Source organism: Pyrus communis, chromosome 13, assembly GCF_963583255.1.
Source record: "Pyrus communis chromosome 13, drPyrComm1.1, whole genome shotgun sequence".
Lineage (NCBI taxonomy): Eukaryota > Viridiplantae > Streptophyta > Magnoliopsida > Rosales > Rosaceae > Pyrus > Pyrus communis.
The window spans coordinates 1,954,745-1,971,769 of NC_084815.1; the positions used below are offsets into that span (position 1 = coordinate 1,954,745).

The window sequence follows — 17,025 nt, forward strand, 5'->3', positions numbered from 1 at the left end:
GTTCTGTGTGAAATTTGTAAAAGGAGTCATTCTTAAGATAGTTTTAAGTTTCAAAAAAGTATAACAATATATTGATACTAGAAAACATTCAGTTGAATTAAAACAAAGTCACTTAGTACTACGGTCTAGTGGTATTCTTCTTCACTTGTAAATGAGAGGTCTTATGTTAAATTCTCTCCAAAGGCGAATTTGAACCATATTATTGTTAGCTCATTATCAAGCTTAGCCCACTTCATCACTCTCTTAGCGTAGATAATATTGTTTGTTCAAAAAAAACAAAAAAAAAATCAAAACAAACTTTAGCACTCATTGATTGCATATTTACAAATGTCCTTAATGATAAGTAAAAAGAGCTACAAACATAACATTCACTAAATAATCAAAAACAGTTTTATCTTAAACAGCCAAATATGAAAAAAGAAAACATCAAACCTCTAACTTTGAAGTTTCACTTGAATGTATAACGTTGTTATATAATAAAATTAAGAAACTGCCGCTTTTCACGGTGTTATTATTGACACTCAAAATATCTCATTGTACTCCAAGTTTTTATATTTAGAAAGAAAAAAAAAACTTTTATAAGGAGTGCACAATGCAATTTAAAATGCTAATAAAAACAATTTTTTAAATATAAAACATTATTACATGATGCTAGATGGCAAAAATTTAAAGGTCCTTTTAAATTTAAGGCCATGTGTGACAGCACATTTCGCTCTCCCTCAACACCCCCTCTGAGGGATACAAGGAGATAGATGCCGCAGCTGCAACGTAGGCTGTCTCCCTCATAGATACCCTAAAAAACCTTAAATAATAAGAAAGCAAAGCAAGCCGTCCTTGTTGACGAGAGATTTTTCAGTGTAACCGGTACAAGGGGTGGTACACAACGTGTTATTATACAAATGGTGGGATATGTGTGCTAAAAAGTTAATAACTTAAAAAGTAAAATTTCCCATCACTCCTATTAAAACACGCAGTGTACCACTTGTGTTCCCGTTATAACTAAAAATTATATGCATAAGCAAAGATGGGGTCTGTTCACCAAGATATTTTTGTAAAATTTACTTTACACTCCACTCCAGCTCCTAACTATGAATTCACCTCAGTAGCATTTTATCCAAATCTTTCAATTCCTAGACAATCTCACTAACTCTTTTTTTTTTTCTTTTGGTAGGAAATCAATGTAACAACCCTCTAGGGAACAGTTTTGGCTCATCACTCGTGTTAGTGGCTGTTTTTAATACAAACGATATGCGGGAAGGGAAATCGAACACAACATGTTGATTCGCAAGTTATGCTATTTTGCTAGGGTAATATATGTCTGTCTTTTTTGTATTCAAGTTCAAATCACTCTCTTGTTTACTTTTAAAAAATCACTTTTTCGTTAAATTAGTATATTTCTAAAGAAAATATTATATTTCAAAGTAAAAAACTATGAAAATGTTGTGAAACTAATTATAAAAGTGGGTAAGAGAGGGAGGAGACAACAGAGCTAAAGAAGGACTTAGGTGTATGAAGATAAACTTTCAAGGGCAAAATTAAGCGAAGCACACCCCACTAAATTTGAACTTTTTCTATTTACTCTCTAAACTTTCAATTTGGTTTTGAGGATAAACTTTTTGTTAGTTCCAATATTTCATCACAACTGTTGATTTTTTGTGACAATAGTTTCGTTAATTCCATCACATGTAATGCATATGGTTAACTTTTAGGGTGTATATGTGAACATAATGTTAGTACATACTTGAACTTCTTAAGACGAATCGAAACTTAACATGCCTGCAACAAATTTAAGGATTTTACGTGTACAAAATAAAGAAAAATAACTTTCAATTTGACGAAATATTTGATAAAGCTAACATGCGGTGAGACATTGGCATGAAATTAAAAGTTTAGAAGAAAAAGGTGCAGCAAACAAAAACTTTGTGGGTCAAATACATAATTACACGAAATATAAGATAAAAATTAGCGAGAACAAAAGATGACAAGGACTTACCTACAAAATTCCTCGATATCATTCGAATTTTCGGACCGTTGTGGTCCGTTGGCCGACAAGGTAACCGTTGAGATTCAAAAACAACATCAAAAGAAAAACTCCCACTTCGCCTTGCCCAATCCTCAATCCAATACCCCACAAACATCTTTTGCTTCAAATCAGAAAACAGAGAGACAGAGAAATCGCAGAGAGAGAGGGAGAGAGAGAGAGCCCCACTCGTCAATGGGCTGCGCTTCATCGAAACTGTTCAAGAAAGAAGATAACAATGGCGGCGGTGAATACGTCATCAACCACGTCGTCTCTCTCACTTCCAGCACTTACGGCGTTCTGAACCTCGAAAACGGCCAACAACCCATCAAAGACGGCGTTGCGGGGAGCAAGAGGGCCGCGATGAAATCTTCGCCGCCCCGGGAAGATCCGGAGGTTATCAACGCCTGGGAACTCATGGAGGGGCTCGAAGAAGGAATACCCATCTCGAATCCGACGAAGAAGAGCCCGAAATCGGGTGCGCTACTTCGGGGGTTTGCAGATTTCGGTTCGAGGACTCCGTTCAAGTTGTTGAGTCAGATCGGGTCGCCGATGAAATCGAAGCGATTTGGAGGGAAGGAGAATAATAAAGAGAGAGTGGTGAATGTTAATGTGTTGGGTTATAGCCCGAAACAGGTTCTGAAACCGAACAATGGCGGCGAAAATTCGTGTAAGAAGATGTTGAATTGGAGCCCTGGAGTAAAAGGGTCGCCCGTTGCGGTGAAAAGGCAGAGCTTTGGCAGCGATTTGTCGCGACGGAGGAGTTTAAGTCCCCTGTTTGATCCGGAACTCGTTGCATCTTACGAGAAGGAAATGTCTGAGAAGGAAGAGCACATCAAGAGGATGGTTCCACCGTCACCAAGGCCCCATAAATTGAGAAATTCTTCCAAGGATTCGGAGTCTATGCTGCAATTATTTGAGAAAAAATGCCCACCGGGCGGCGAGAATGCAGTTGTTGTGTACACCACTACACTGAGAGGAATTAGGAAGACTTTTGAGGATTGCAACAATTTGAGGTCCATCGTGGAGTCACACCTAGTTCATTTTCTCGAGCGTGATATATCGATGGATTCTGGTTTTAAGGAGGAGATAAGGAGGCTAATGGGGACCAAGGAGGTTAAAGTTCCACTTGTATTTGTAAAGGGGAGGCTGATTGGCGGCGCCGACGAGGTGGTGAAGTTGGAGGAGGAAGGTAAGCTTGGGATTCTGTTTGATGGGATTCCGAGGGCGGTCATCGGATGCCAAGGCTGTGCCGGAATGAGATTTGTGATGTGCATGGTTTGCAATGGAAGCTGCAAAGTTTTGGATAAGGTGCAAAAGAAGATGGTGAAATGCGGTGAGTGCAATGAGAACGGTTTGATTCACTGTCCACTTTGTTGCAGCTAACTATAATTCCACCGACAGATTTTGGTTTTTGGGTTTTCGGGCTTATGAAATCTTTGGTATTCTGCCGGCAGAACGAAGATTTTTGTTTTGAGTAGTGGGATTCTAAAGTGTGTTTTAGGCCCCTTTTGCTGCTGGGTTTGTACTTACAGATTTTTTTTTTAACTTAAAAGACTGATGTGATTTTTCACACGCTTGTTTTAGAAGTTGATATCCTGCTTTGTAAGTTTACTTCTTCTTTTGTTAATTTATGATAAATTGCATGAATTTATGTATAGCTTCCAGTTTTGTAAGTTGAAATCCTGCAGTGTTGGATTTTTCGGGTTGAAATCCTGCGGTCTTGGAGTGATGAATTCAGTCGTCATGGAGTCCAATTCTCCTAAAAAATATATGAATTCGTTAATCCTTATTCCATAACAAGGTTTAGGAGAATTGGACTCTTGACATGATTGAATCCATCCTTCAAGTTATGCTGCCATAGACGAGAACCGAAATCTACTTGGATAGAAATTAACCCTGTAACTTGCCTTTTTTCACACCACTAGAAAAATCCGACACCTCAGGCTCCTCTACTACATCAACATTCGGAGGAGAATCCACGGAAACTTTGAATATCTGTAGGTCCTTTCGTCTGCCTTTGAAGGTCACCGTTAGATAAAATGACAAATGTCCGCTCATAGCTCCAATGCCGATGAACAGGTAGTTAAGAAAGTATGGAGGAACAGGTACATGACTGCAAGGTATAGGCTTCCCAGTAAGTGCTTCGAGTTGGGGCCTAGAATGGTAATGGGAGCACAAAAAATGCATGCAGTTAGGTCGTCCAGGTCAAAATCGTACATTAAGCCGCGATTGAATGCGTGATCAGGATTTCAAGTGCTCAATCCCATGTCATAGGGTGCTGATTCAGTTTTACCAGACCGAACGCGAATGGTATTTCCGTTGTTGTCCTTGGTGTTTGCTGCATAAGAATCGAAAATTGATAACTTGTTAGACAACCGCTAGACAAGTAGACCGCAAAAGTTTGATTTGTTAGGGAATTGGCCAATAACTTTATCAAGGGAACGAACTTAAACTGTTTGTCATTAAGGCCGACATTATTTCTGCAGGACTCGAATGCACACGCCATTGAAGCTCCTGTTGAGCTTTGAGAACTGCTGCAACCCCCGCGACATGAGAAAATGCCATTGAAGCACCTGTTGAGCTTTTAGAACTGCTGCAACCCCCGCGACATGAGAACACGCCATTGAAGTACCCGAGTGCACATTGTACGAAAGGTGCATTGACCGCTTGATTTTTACTCGGTGACGATGCTGCTAAAATGTCAACTCCTGGTGCAGTGATGCCATGGCTGCATAAAGAGAGCAAATCCTCAAACCAGACTAAAGAATTTCCAACAAAACTTGACAAAACAGTGTGTCACACTATTACATATGAACCTAAGAAACGTGAAAAATAATTAAATTGTGGACCTTATGATTAAATTCAGATCCATGAACTGCAAGTGACTCTTTACCACAACAGTGGTGGAAATGTGTTGAGCCCTTGCATGACGACATGGGTTCAAATTTCGTCAGTGGTTAATCTAACAAAATCTATCATTTGACTCAAAAAAAAACAAAAAAAAAAAATTCAGATCCATGAACCGAAGAAGCTAAGTGGTAGATCCATTAGGCAGCGGTACTACGTGATAAAAAAAATGATTTTTGACTTTCATGAATTATGATTTTATAATGTGGAGTGAGAAAAATAAAACAAGCGGCATTCAACGTTATTAATCACACGTCACTATCAGTCCAATGACGTAAACTAGAAGTGATTAATTATGTAACTTAATTAAAATTTTTGAAGTACGATTTTCTCCTTTTCAAATCTTCTCGCTTTCATTCCCCTTCTCTTTCACTTTTCTCTTTGTCTTTCTCTCAATAAACAAAAGTTAACATAAGATATCGACATAATTTAATCATGACCGTTCAAATAAAAGTTAAAAATTTAGGAAAAGAATCCTGCTCCCAAATTTTCACTTCCCATCGGTTATATTTCTGCATGAAAAACGGTTGTAGTCAGTTTGTTGTGCAGTAAACTAATTCTGACAGTCAACAGCACCCAGACAAAAATGAACCGCACACGCACGCAAACAGTAACACGGCATCCGGTTCCAGTGATTACACTGCAGTTTCATTCACCTACAAACCCCTCCAAGTTACCTCACGAGCTACAACCATTAGAAAACTGCCACATAATATATATTTTTTAAAATTTCATCTTTTCACCTGCTTATTCGCTGTATTCTCTGTAAAATTGTGGAGACGCATGCACTTGATTTGGTTTGACCGGCCAGCTCACACGTGTTGTTTTCTATGCAAGTAGTGACGGGAGTGATAATATAACACCTCCGTCTCTCCTCCCTCAAACTCTCTCTCCTCTCTCTCTCCCTCTCTCTCTCTAAACAGCAGTGCAATTGGGTTCGCCATGGCCGGAAGAAAGAGGAAGCTGAAATCGTAAGATTTGTTTTCTCAATTCTCTTTTACTCACTGAAAGCATTTCGTAATTTGCATGTTTCATTTCATTGTTTTTTCACTCTGGATTTGGGAAATGGGTGTGAGGACTTTAGGAATTTGGATCAATTTAGGGGTTATGATTGAAAAGCAATTATTTTTAAGTCAAGGATTAGGTTTAATTGTTGAGAATTGAAGTCAATTGTGAGAATTTTGATGGGGTTTTGGGGGAAGGGTTTTTGTGTGTGGCTAAAGTTTGTGAATTTAGGGTTTTGGAGAAATTTGGGTTTTATAGTAGAAAGTCAATAAGCTCTTTGGATAGGAATTGGTTTGAATTTGTTTAAAATTGGATTCAAGCGTCAAAATTGAAAATTTCGACCGGGTTGTTAAATGGGTTAAAAGTTATAACCCTAGCCATTGCTAGATCATAGCGTCTTTTAGGAATGTAGTACTATCAAGAAATAAAGGGTAGGCTTTAGTTGTGGAAAAATTTTAAATTGGATGAATTCGGAGCAATCTCATGGTTTTCGGTTTCATGTTGTGCTCATTTTAAATTTTTGATAACTTTGGGCATCCAAGGTAAGGGTTTTTAATGGTTCTTGTGTGATCGTAGTTTCCTTTCTATATGAGCTCATTATGTCTTAGGTTCATTAATTGCTTGTTTGCCTATCTTGCTTAAGCAAAAGTACCAGTACGATCTTGTACGTTACCCAAAAAGAATAGGGTAAAGAATATGATAGTTGATTAGTTACAACCAGGTTTATCTCTTGTTCAGTTGTGGTTATTGCGTGTTTAATTGTTGGATTTGCACGATCCGTACATACCTGGAAAAAAAAGTGATGGTTAGTTACAACCAGGTTGTTTCTCTTTGTTGGGTGTGGTGATTGTGTGTTTAATTGTTGAATTCACACGATCCATACGTTATCCGAAAACAATGTGATCGTTGATTAGTTACGACCAGGTTTTTGTCTTGTATGATGTGGGGATTGTGTTTATTTGTCGGATTCGTATGTTACCAGTAAATGAATATGGTAGTTGATTGGTTACAACCAGGTTTTTCTCTTGTCGTTTGTGGGGATTTGTTTTATTTGTTGGATTCGTATGTTACCTGGAAATGAATATGATAGTTTTGACAAGAAACGATAGCGGTGGAAATGAATATGATAGTTGATTAGTTACAATCACATTTTTCTCTTGTTGGTTGTGGGGGCCTGTACAACTATTGATTTCTTTTGTGTTTCTTGGTAGTAGTTTTAACCATAATCATATGTTATTGAAACGGTCCGATTTTTAGTAAATCCGAAATTACTTATACTCTTTTGTTTTGGGGTGGGTGTGAATGTGGTGTGTGGCTGTTTTGACGAGTTAGGGGGAAGGGTTCTGTTTCGCATTTGGTTTGGCGGTTATATGCCAAAGAATTTGGATTAATAATAGAATGTTGATTTATTGCTAGCTGTGTCTTACTTTTATGGAAGTAATTATTTTTCCTTTAGCATTTCCTTATAGCGTCTTTAGCTCATATCTGTGTTTCGTATAACTTATATGAATTTATGATGTATAGGTTAGCTGAAACAATTACAAATAGTAATAGAAAAGCAAGCAAGACAAAAAAGGAGAAACTGGACCTGCAAACTTGGTCTGACCTTCCTGCTGAACTTTTGGAACTCATTGTGTCTACTTTAACTCTGCGGGATAACATTCGTGTATCTGTTGTATGCAAGAGATGGCACTCAGCTGCCATATCTGTGCGGGTGGTCAACCAATCACCACTGCTTATGTACTTTCCCAGATTTGGTGACCTATATGAATTCTATGATCCATCGCAGCGCAAAATCTACTCCTTGGAGTTACCTGAGCTGACTGGGTCTAGGATTTGCTACACTAAAGACGGTTGGCTACTGTTATACAGACCCAGATCTCACCGCGTGTTCTTCTTTAATCCCTTCACTCGCAAGATAATAAAGGTACCAAGATTCGAGTTGACTTATCAGATAGTTGCATTCTCTTGTGCCCCAACTTCTGCCAGTTGCATACTCTTTACGGTGAAACACATCAGCCCTACAGTTGTTGCTATTAGCACTTGTCGTCCTGGGGAAAGAGAGTGGACTACTGTTAATTTCCAAAACCGGTTGCCCTTTGTGAGTAGCATTTGGAACAAGCTTGTTTTCTGCAACGGACTCTTTTATTGTCTGAGCCTCACCGGTTGGCTAGGAGTATTCAACCCTGAAGAACGCACTTGGAGTGTTCTTGCCGTTCCTCCACCCAAGTGCCCGGAGAACTTTTTTGCCAAAAATTGGTGGAAAGGTAAGTTTATGGCTGAGCATGAGGGAAACATATTAGTTATATATACATGTTCAAGTGAAAACCCGATTATATTTAAGCTGGATCAGACAAACATGGTTTGGGAAGAAATGATGACCCTCGACGGTCTGACACTGTTTGCGAGTTTCTTGTCATCTCATTCAAGAATTGACCTCCCTGGAATAATGAGGAACAGTGTCTACTTCTCAAAAGTTCGTTTCTACGGAAGATGTTGCATATCCTACTCTCTCGACTCTTGTAGATACCATCCTCGCAAGGAGTGTCATGACTGGGGAGAGCAAGATCCTTTTAAGAAGATTTGGATTGAAGCGCCTCAAGACTTCTCAACCTTAAATTGGTGAAAGTTGTAGCGAGTAATTCGCGTCTGTGCGATCAATTGGATGTTGTGCTATAGATAGTTTATGTGTAACAAGTTGCTCAAGGGGTCAATTATACTCCTTTAAGAACTCATTCAAATCTGAACTGTTTCTTTCTTTCTGTGCAAGTTACATAAACATTTTCAGACAATATGTACAAATGCTTCATTTTCTAGGTTCTTAAACTTTAGCTTACCTCTTATGTTTGAAGACACCAAAGTCGAGTAGGGAAACTGAGTTGCACAAGGCTGAGTTCAGCAGGTGTGGCGCTCTTTTACTACCCTGAAGTTTTGTTCGATGTGGTTTTCTTAAGGTAAGCATCTAATCCAACCGGAAATTCGACAAGATGAAGAGCTAGAATCTTAAAGCGAAAAGCAATCAAACAGAGGTTGTCTTTGAAACCGCAGTTCTTTTACGCGAAAGTGCAACGAAATTCAACAGCACAAATTTCATAGTTAACTAAACATAGTTTAAGCATACTACACGGACATCGGTTCTAAGCAAGTCTTTCTTTAACATGAATCAACTACATTTGATTTTGTTTTACAACTTATAACGAATTGCACAACCCAAATGTGTACATTCCTTCACACGCCGAAAGTTCTGATTGTCAATCCGATATGCTGTCTTCTTTTCCCATTCTGGAAACAAGAGGCAGATCTCACTAATTTAATACGGGTTGTAGCGATGGCGGCCACGGCTGTTCTCACCGCTTCGCCTTCCACCACTTGAGCTGCCACCGCCACCGCTTCTTCCACCTCGGGACTGCGGTGGAGGCGTCTGTGGTTGTACTCCGGGCTGTTGCCTAGAAAAAGAAATGCAGAAGTTCAACTTCGGATGCAAAATATGAACTTGAAACAAACAGATTACATTTCATATGCAAGAGACACTGGATTGAAATGCAAGATCAACAGGCAAACAATACAAGACTGATTTGTACAAGCCCGCAAATCAACTATGAGACAGTACATGCGGCGAACAAGTACCAAAAGAAACGATACTTACAGGACATATCCAATCCTTCCATCAGGCAAAAGCATAGGCATCATTGCCATGCCAGCAGGAGTTGGTCCCCTACCATATATCAGTGGCTGCAAGAAATTGAGACCTATATCAGCAAACATATCCAGAGAAAGTTTGCTATAGACCAAGTATTGACATGGGAAGTATCGTAGAAATAGGAAGTATCGTAGTTAAATGAGCAATTTTTAACTTTTTGAAGTTTGTCTCATGGGAGAGAGACGTGTAGTTTCTGTTGTCAAAATTGTTACATAAACAAAGATACTTTAAACTTGTGACTAACTTTATTACAAGACAAATGCAATATCCCTGTATGTTCAATATGTCATCAAGTTAACACAGACAGCCCTATTTGTTTATTTTAGGCCATGAGAACACTATAATTTAAATCTTACTTGTCCAAATCCCGGACCGCTGTATCCAGCACCTAAGCCACCACCGTATGGACTACCCCCTACCATGCCATACCCCAGACGTGGTGGGTAGGTTGGAAGTAAAGCCGACTTCTGATGATTTGATGATCCAGAAGACTTCTGATCTGATTGTGGCTTTGCAAGAGAACACTCCAAAACTTGACCTATGAAACAAAAGATTATGAATTAAGATTCTCTCCCGAAAATTTTGGTCTAACTATTGAGAATAGTAAAAGAGCATAAGAAAGTTACCATCAATTTCATATTTTTCAGTGTTCTTCAATGCCTTCATGGCACATGCCCTTTCTGCAAAGTGCACAAAACCAAATCTGCTCTTTTCCTGTCCCGCTTTGGCAGGCGGGAGAACCACTTTTGTTATCTTTCCATGATGTTCAAACAGATCCTTCAGCTGATCCTGAGTAATGTCTTTTGGTAAATTTTTTACATACACAGCCTTAACCTGTATCAATCAAAACAAAGATGTCATGACTTGAGCAACATCCACAAGTGCATGTAATAATACAAAGGGAAAAGAACTCTACACGTGTAATGTTGCACATAGAAGTAAGAGGTCTAGTGCGGTGGAGATCATGGAACGGAGTATTCAGATTAAAAAAGGCAAAAGGAAACCGAAAGGCGAGCATTAACAATTCAAAATTGTTTTCAATTTCAAACTGTAAAGGAGAACATGTAAGAGTAATCTGAAGCCAATTAATCCCCATATACATCTAACTAAATATAATTTATTCTTTTTCAAATAAAATTTAAAGGGGTCAACCCTAGGCATCCATGTATAAAGACTGAGCGAGCATAGATACATCCAAGAAGCAACCTCCCACAACCAGGAAAGATAATTAGGAACCGTGATAAAATGTTGTGGGAAGAAATATAAGAGAGCCAAAAACAGAACTATACAATAGCAGACTTGTGTGTGAAAAAAGGCAGCGACAGCTAACCTGAGAAGCAGCAGAGGATTCTGCATTTTTAGGATCAGCCCAGCTCACAGTTGGAGCATTTGTGTCAAGCTTAAACTTTGGGGTGGACATCTTTTGTCTTGAGTATTCTGCACAGGCATGATTATAATACTCAATAAACGCGAATCCACGATTTCGGCTGGAATTCTGTGGGTCCTGTATAAAGAAGATTCAACGGAAAACTGAATTAGATCAAGAAACAAGGAAAATCATCAAGAAGACAGTTAGGATCTGGAAATGATAGGAAACCTTCAACAATTCCACAGAAATGACTCCTGGTCCAATATCTGTTACAGCCTTCTTCATATCTTCCTCTCCCCAACTTCTTGGAACATTTCCAATGAACAACCTATGCTTTGCTTGAGATGTTGAACATTTAATCCTTTTTCCCTAGAAAAGGAAGCCAGCAGAAAAGTTAGTGTTGCAAGAAACATAAACCTTAGTTCCACTTTCCATTATAGATAAGGAAACCAAGTACTTATCTCAAAAGGAAATGTGCGAAAGAAAGTGGATGCAGAAATTAGTAGCGCCACAAACCTGAGTTGATAATTTACAAAAGCAATGCTTGGGGAAAATAAGTGACCAAAAGTGAGTTCAGATTACCTTTAACTCCGAATTATTCAGTTCCTCAATGGCCTTAGAAGCCAATTCCTTGTTTCTGAAGGTTACAAAAGCATAACCTTTGGCCTCACCTGAATCTTTTCCCTTCATTATTCTAACCTGTGAACATATATAGATTTCTATGAGCCTAAATGTAAAAGATGCTGCAGAGCTTTACAATCAACATGTCTTACCTCAGTCACTTCCCCAATAGATTCACAAAATCCCCTCAAATCCTCTTCGGATGCATCATGAGGAATGCCACCAAGATACACCTCTGACCCATGTGGAGGACGTGCAAGAAGCTCAGCATGCTTCTTTTTCTCCTCCTCATCCTCTGCACCAGCAACTGTCATCTCTTCATCACCATCTGAGCTTTTCTGTCCATCAGATTTTGTAGCAGGTTGCTTATTTTCTTCCTCTTCCTCACCCTCCTCTTCTGGATCTTCTTCTTCCTCTTCCTCCTCTTCTTCCACCTCAACTTCCTCCTCCTCCTCCACTTCTTCATACTCAACCTCCTCTTCTATTGTTTCCTCAGGATCATTGTCTCCATCCAGGTCCACCCGCTCATCAGATTCTACATGCCTTTCAGATGCATCCCCAGAAATATTTGTCCTTGTTTTCGGCATCTTATATATCTAGAATACCAAGCTTGCAAGGCAACTGTGAAGAAAGCACAGTAGCCAGAAGCATTCACAGAAGAAAGAATACAGATATGGAAAGGTGGAAACAACATGAGAGGCCAAACGAAGTTGCAGAGAAAGAATTTCGAAAGAATCTGTGCCATGAGGTATGGGTTCAAGGACTTGCAAAGTCAATGATTTTCAATTAAGGGGTCATTATATAGTAACAATAGTAATAGAGACAGGCAACAGAAGAATTCTGCATGATTTATCAAGGGGATGATGATGCTCAGCAGGCGAAATAAACAATGAAGCAGTGAATTTCTCGAATATTTAGATATCGACATTCGACAGTAAATGGATGGTGTAATTGTTTAAAAATCTATCTGGAGAGTTTCATGCCCAAAGAGACAAAAAATAAAAAGGAAAAAATATGAATAAGAAATCAAACAACATATAGCAGAAATCATAGATATGACAACATATTGAACATCAGAGCTGAAACAGTATCGGGCTGACATGTTACAAAGAATTGAAAATTTTCTAGCATTCGCTTTGATTAAAACCCGCATTTAGATATTAATAAAGCAAGATTACACTGAACTGAAGCTTGAGAAAAGGATGAAACCAAATCCCATCCCTTTTTTGATTCTATACAAGCGATCTTAGGCGACTGGGGAATTCAACTCGGGACCTCAGGCTCAAGGGCGAAAGCCTATTAACCGACTGAGCTACAAAGCCCCTTGCTCAATCCCAACCAATTAAAATCCAACTAAATGCCTCAAATTCTATAACTTTTAAACAATAACAACCACCCCAAAAGTGACCCCAATTTCCCCAAACCTAGCCAACCAACCAAACATTTGATTCGTTTCGATTCCAACCCTTTCTCGGAAATTTTTTTACTTTCGGATTCCCCCTTTACATTTCTACACAAAATAACACTACCCAAGTGAACAAAAACCATTAATTTGCATTTCAGAGATCCATATTATGAAACTAGAACAGAAAATTGAATATTTCAACGAAAATAATCCCCAAAAATATATAAAAATTGGAGAAAAAATCCAATGAAAAACAATGTAAAATTGGAAAGAGAGCAAGTACCTGACTGTGGGACCAATTTGTTCAATCTCGGAAACCCTAATTCGGTGCTCTGAGCTTTTTTTACTTTAGCTCGAACCCAACGAACGAAAACGATAAGGGAATAGCTTTTGAGATTTGAGTGTCGTCTTGCGAACTTCCGACGTAGATATTCAAAAGTTATTGGACTATGTGATCTTTTGATATTGGGCCGCACTTTTGGGTTTCGGCCCGTAAATTTTGTGACATGGCCAACTTATGGGCTTCCAGCCCATTATTTCACACCGGAGCCTTCTCACTTCTCCCTTGTAAAAACAAATCATTACATTTAGATGACCATACGATTTCTGATTGGAATGATTATATGTTTTTTAAGGAATGAAATTTAAATGAAGATAAAGAAATTGAACGATGCCAATTGTAAAATTTATGCAGTAAAAATATATATACGCAAGAGGTGGGATAACACACTGTTCCATAGGAATGCAAATACGTGTTTTTAAAATAGTTGAAAACACTTCTTGTGGAAGTATTTTTTATACTAATCCTTGATAAGAATGCAATTGAATCTTGAAAAAAACACTTGAAGTGTTTTCTGCATGAAACACATAACTATTGCTTCTTGCAGAAAGCAATTCAAGTTTTCTAATACCCAAAAATATTTTCACTAAAAACATTTTCAATCATTTTAAAGCACTTTCAAACGAGCCCTATCATGGTGTTAGATTTCCAGGCATATAATCCCCTCAACACGAATGGATCAGCCTAAATCATTTTCCATCAGAAAAGATCACGGATTTACAAATGAAATGAATATCACGGAAACTACCAAGTCCTCGATCAATTAGACAACCCAGCTCCCATTTTTCTGGCACAGATCAGGCAAATTTGCCGCTCAAGGCATCGAAAAATATGAAGTCGAAGTAAAAAACGAAGGGTAAAAGCATTGGATCTGCAAAACATAAAATAAAAAACTCAAACACAGCAATCTCGCGGATAATGAGTCGCATGAACTTTGAAGGTTTAGCAAAATAGATTGCAGGTACAGTAAAAAAGGTTTGAATATTTGAGACTTCTGCAAATGTCGAATAGCCAAGATCTTAATCACTTCACTGCCATAAATTCGAAAAACTGCCAAAGATAGTTCTAAAACTACGTGACCAACTACATTAAAAGGAAGCCCTTTCCCGCTTACAACGCAATCTTGTTGTAACTCAGATGAACAACTGTTTATATTCTCCATTTGCAAGCTGACAGAGCTGATTGTAAGAGGATGTATCTGCCAGTAGGATAAGAAAAAATTGAATTATATCAGAACCAGCAAAAGAACATGGACTACTACCCAAACGATTAAGCACTACATAGACCAATAAGATGAACACTAATATGAAAACCGAAGAAGGGTTACATTTCGGGTTTCTTATTGATACAACCAATTCTGAAGAATCCGAACGTAGTTCTGATTGCTTCCAAAAGATTAAACACCACAGTTTGATAACACACAACATTTGGGACGCTCAAGTAATGCAAGCATTCTATAGAAGTTTCAAGCAAAATAACTAGTTTGAAGATTTAACATAACCCGTGATTAAATTGGGAACTTACTTTTTATGGTTGACACGCAAGTTTAATTGCTTAAATACTTAGGCAGGAACTATATATTTCGGGTTCCTAAAAGTGTCAATAAAATGAACTGTTTTCTGGCGATTTTAAGCTGAAACCCCTTCCTACAGATTTAACTTCACCCAATCCCAAATCCAAGCACAATAAACTTCCGACAGTAACAATTACAAAAGAGGTGCCATTACAAAATAGTGTGAACCATACGTAGAAATTGAAGAACATAGGGAAAAAGGCATACCAATTGTCTCTCCAAAGTTGTTCCATATCTCAGCATGGATGGACTTATCACTGTCAGCAATGCCTATGACCTCAACAAATTTTGTAAGAGGAACCGGCGGGGTGCCCTTCACAACTAGCTCCTTTCCATCAGTAGATTTTCCAATGACAGTTCCACCCTCAGTTCGCACCACCTGAATCAGTGCCCGAACCCGCCTTCCAACATACAGTCGCAACAACTCTGCATTGACAAAAACTACAGGATTTGATGTATCCATATCCTGCAAATCAAATCAAAGGTCTCAGAAGACATGTTGCAAAATCATCTCCAATTTTACAAAAAGCAAAAACCCTATCCTTGCAATTAGATGGTGCAGACTGCAGAGAAAACCCCTAAGCTGCTATAAAGTAGTTAAAGGGCTCGTTTGAGGTGGGTTCGGTTCCGTTCAGTTCAGTTTTTGGCCGAAACCGGAAACCAAACCAAAGTTACCGTTCGGTTCGGTTTTTCTTCTGTTTTTTTCGGTTTGGTTCGATTTTTTTCGGTTTTTCTTCTAAATATTGAAACTCATACACTAGCAGCAAATCAATAACCCAAAATCCCTAAATCTAGAAAACCCTAAGTTACTCTTCCTAAATCCCTAAAATTGAATACCTTTTGATTGAAGATTTGGCTTCGACAAGAACCGTTAGGTGGTGTCGGAGTTTAGAGAAGCTGATGGTCGTGGTCGGAGTCGACTTCACATGAGCTGAAGGAGGAAGCTCAGCTATCGAGATTCGATCTGAGTTGTGGTCGCGACGGCTGTAATGGGGGTGACGATGGTGGTGAATCGATGATAGTCTCGTCTGGATTTGGCTATGTCGTCGAGGAAGGATAGGAAATTGGGGGAATAGATGAGTTAAGTGGGATATATGAGGTTAGGTAAATACGGGAGGCAAATCCTAGATGGTAAGGTGCGGCACATTTGGGCTTAAAAGTATAGTTGTTAAACAGTTAAAGGCTTTTTTTTACTATTTTGGGCTTAAAAGTTTGGCACATTGGGCTTTAGCATATTTGGGTTTAGAAAACAATACCCAAAACAGATAATTAAATAAATAAAATAAAATAAATATTAATTTAATTAATTCGGTTCGGTTAGGTTCGATTTTTTCAATTCGATTCAATTTTTGAGTTTGGTTCGGTTTTTTCAGTCTCGGTTTGATGTTCGGTTCGGTTTTTTGAACCCACCCCTATTTGAGAACACTTCTTCTCGATGCTTCTGTTAGAAGTATTTTTATTATAAACATATAAAAATGAATTATTAAAAAACTAAGCACTTGGAAGTGCTTCCTCAAGAGCAGGTGATTCTTCAAAAAACCACTAAAGAGTCGGAAGGCAATTTTCCATCCAAAACGAAGTAGGAAGTTCTTTTGGATTCATAAAACATTTTTAGCCCTTCCATACCAAAATCCCAAACAAGCCCAAAATCTTGTTGGAAAAATGCATGTTGTACATACATTTCAAAAGAAAATTCATTCTAATTTGCTTTTCTAGCATTCTTCTTACTTCATCACTCTCATGTGGATGTTAAACTGAAATCATTTGAATATTTTCTTTTATGGGTAAAATTTGCTTTCAATTTCGAAAAACAAAAAATCCTAAGTAAACCCTAATATAAACAGAGTCAACATGATATTATTTTAAACGAATTACTTAGATCAAGAACATCAACACCATGCTCAATTGAATTTCATAAAAAAAAAAATAAAGAAAATAAAAAAAGCAAACTCAACGTAGCAAATCAGCACTTGAAACAACAATCAGAATCAAAATTGACAACAAAACAAAATTTACACTGAAAATTAATAGAAAATCGAACAAAATAAAAGCACATTTAAGCATTACGTTTGGTTACTGAGA

The 17,025-nt window shown here is 38.2% G+C and overlaps 4 protein-coding genes across 4 annotated transcripts; 2 read left to right on the plus strand and 2 right to left on the minus strand.

The window, feature by feature from the left end:
* Positions 1-2,133: 2,133 nt before the first annotated feature.
* On the plus strand, positions 2,134-3,614 carry LOC137711871 (uncharacterized protein At3g28850-like). Its single transcript, XM_068451027.1, has one exon. The coding sequence runs from the start codon at positions 2,216-2,218 to the stop codon at positions 3,404-3,406; it is 1,191 nt and encodes a 396-aa protein (XP_068307128.1). The 5' UTR covers positions 2,134-2,215; the 3' UTR covers positions 3,407-3,614.
* Positions 3,615-5,809: 2,195 nt separating this feature from the next.
* LOC137712611 (F-box/kelch-repeat protein At1g57790-like) lies at positions 5,810-8,727 on the plus strand. The gene is made up of 2 exons (XM_068451717.1): positions 5,810-5,901; positions 7,460-8,727. The coding sequence occupies exons 1-2, from the start codon at positions 5,873-5,875 to the stop codon at positions 8,559-8,561; spliced, it is 1,131 nt and encodes a 376-aa protein (XP_068307818.1). The 5' UTR covers positions 5,810-5,872; the 3' UTR covers positions 8,562-8,727.
* A 272-nt stretch (positions 8,728-8,999) lies between these two features.
* LOC137712610 (heterogeneous nuclear ribonucleoprotein Q-like) lies at positions 9,000-13,438 on the minus strand. The gene is made up of 9 exons (XM_068451716.1): positions 13,314-13,438; positions 11,778-12,246; positions 11,587-11,703; positions 11,233-11,373; positions 10,966-11,139; positions 10,262-10,469; positions 9,992-10,173; positions 9,582-9,667; positions 9,000-9,381 (listed from the first exon to the last, which is right to left on the minus strand). Exons 2-9 carry the CDS (start codon positions 12,210-12,212, stop codon positions 9,246-9,248), a joined length of 1,479 nt encoding a protein of 492 aa, XP_068307817.1. The 5' UTR covers positions 12,213-12,246; positions 13,314-13,438; the 3' UTR covers positions 9,000-9,245.
* An 841-nt stretch (positions 13,439-14,279) lies between these two features.
* On the minus strand, positions 14,280-15,951 carry LOC137712935 (replication protein A 14 kDa subunit B-like). Its single transcript, XM_068452142.1, has 3 exons — positions 15,781-15,951; positions 15,151-15,409; positions 14,280-14,568 (listed from the first exon to the last, which is right to left on the minus strand). Exons 2-3 carry the CDS (start codon positions 15,404-15,406, stop codon positions 14,504-14,506), a joined length of 321 nt encoding a protein of 106 aa, XP_068308243.1. The 5' UTR covers positions 15,407-15,409; positions 15,781-15,951; the 3' UTR covers positions 14,280-14,503.
* Positions 15,952-17,025: the final 1,074 nt, after the last annotated feature.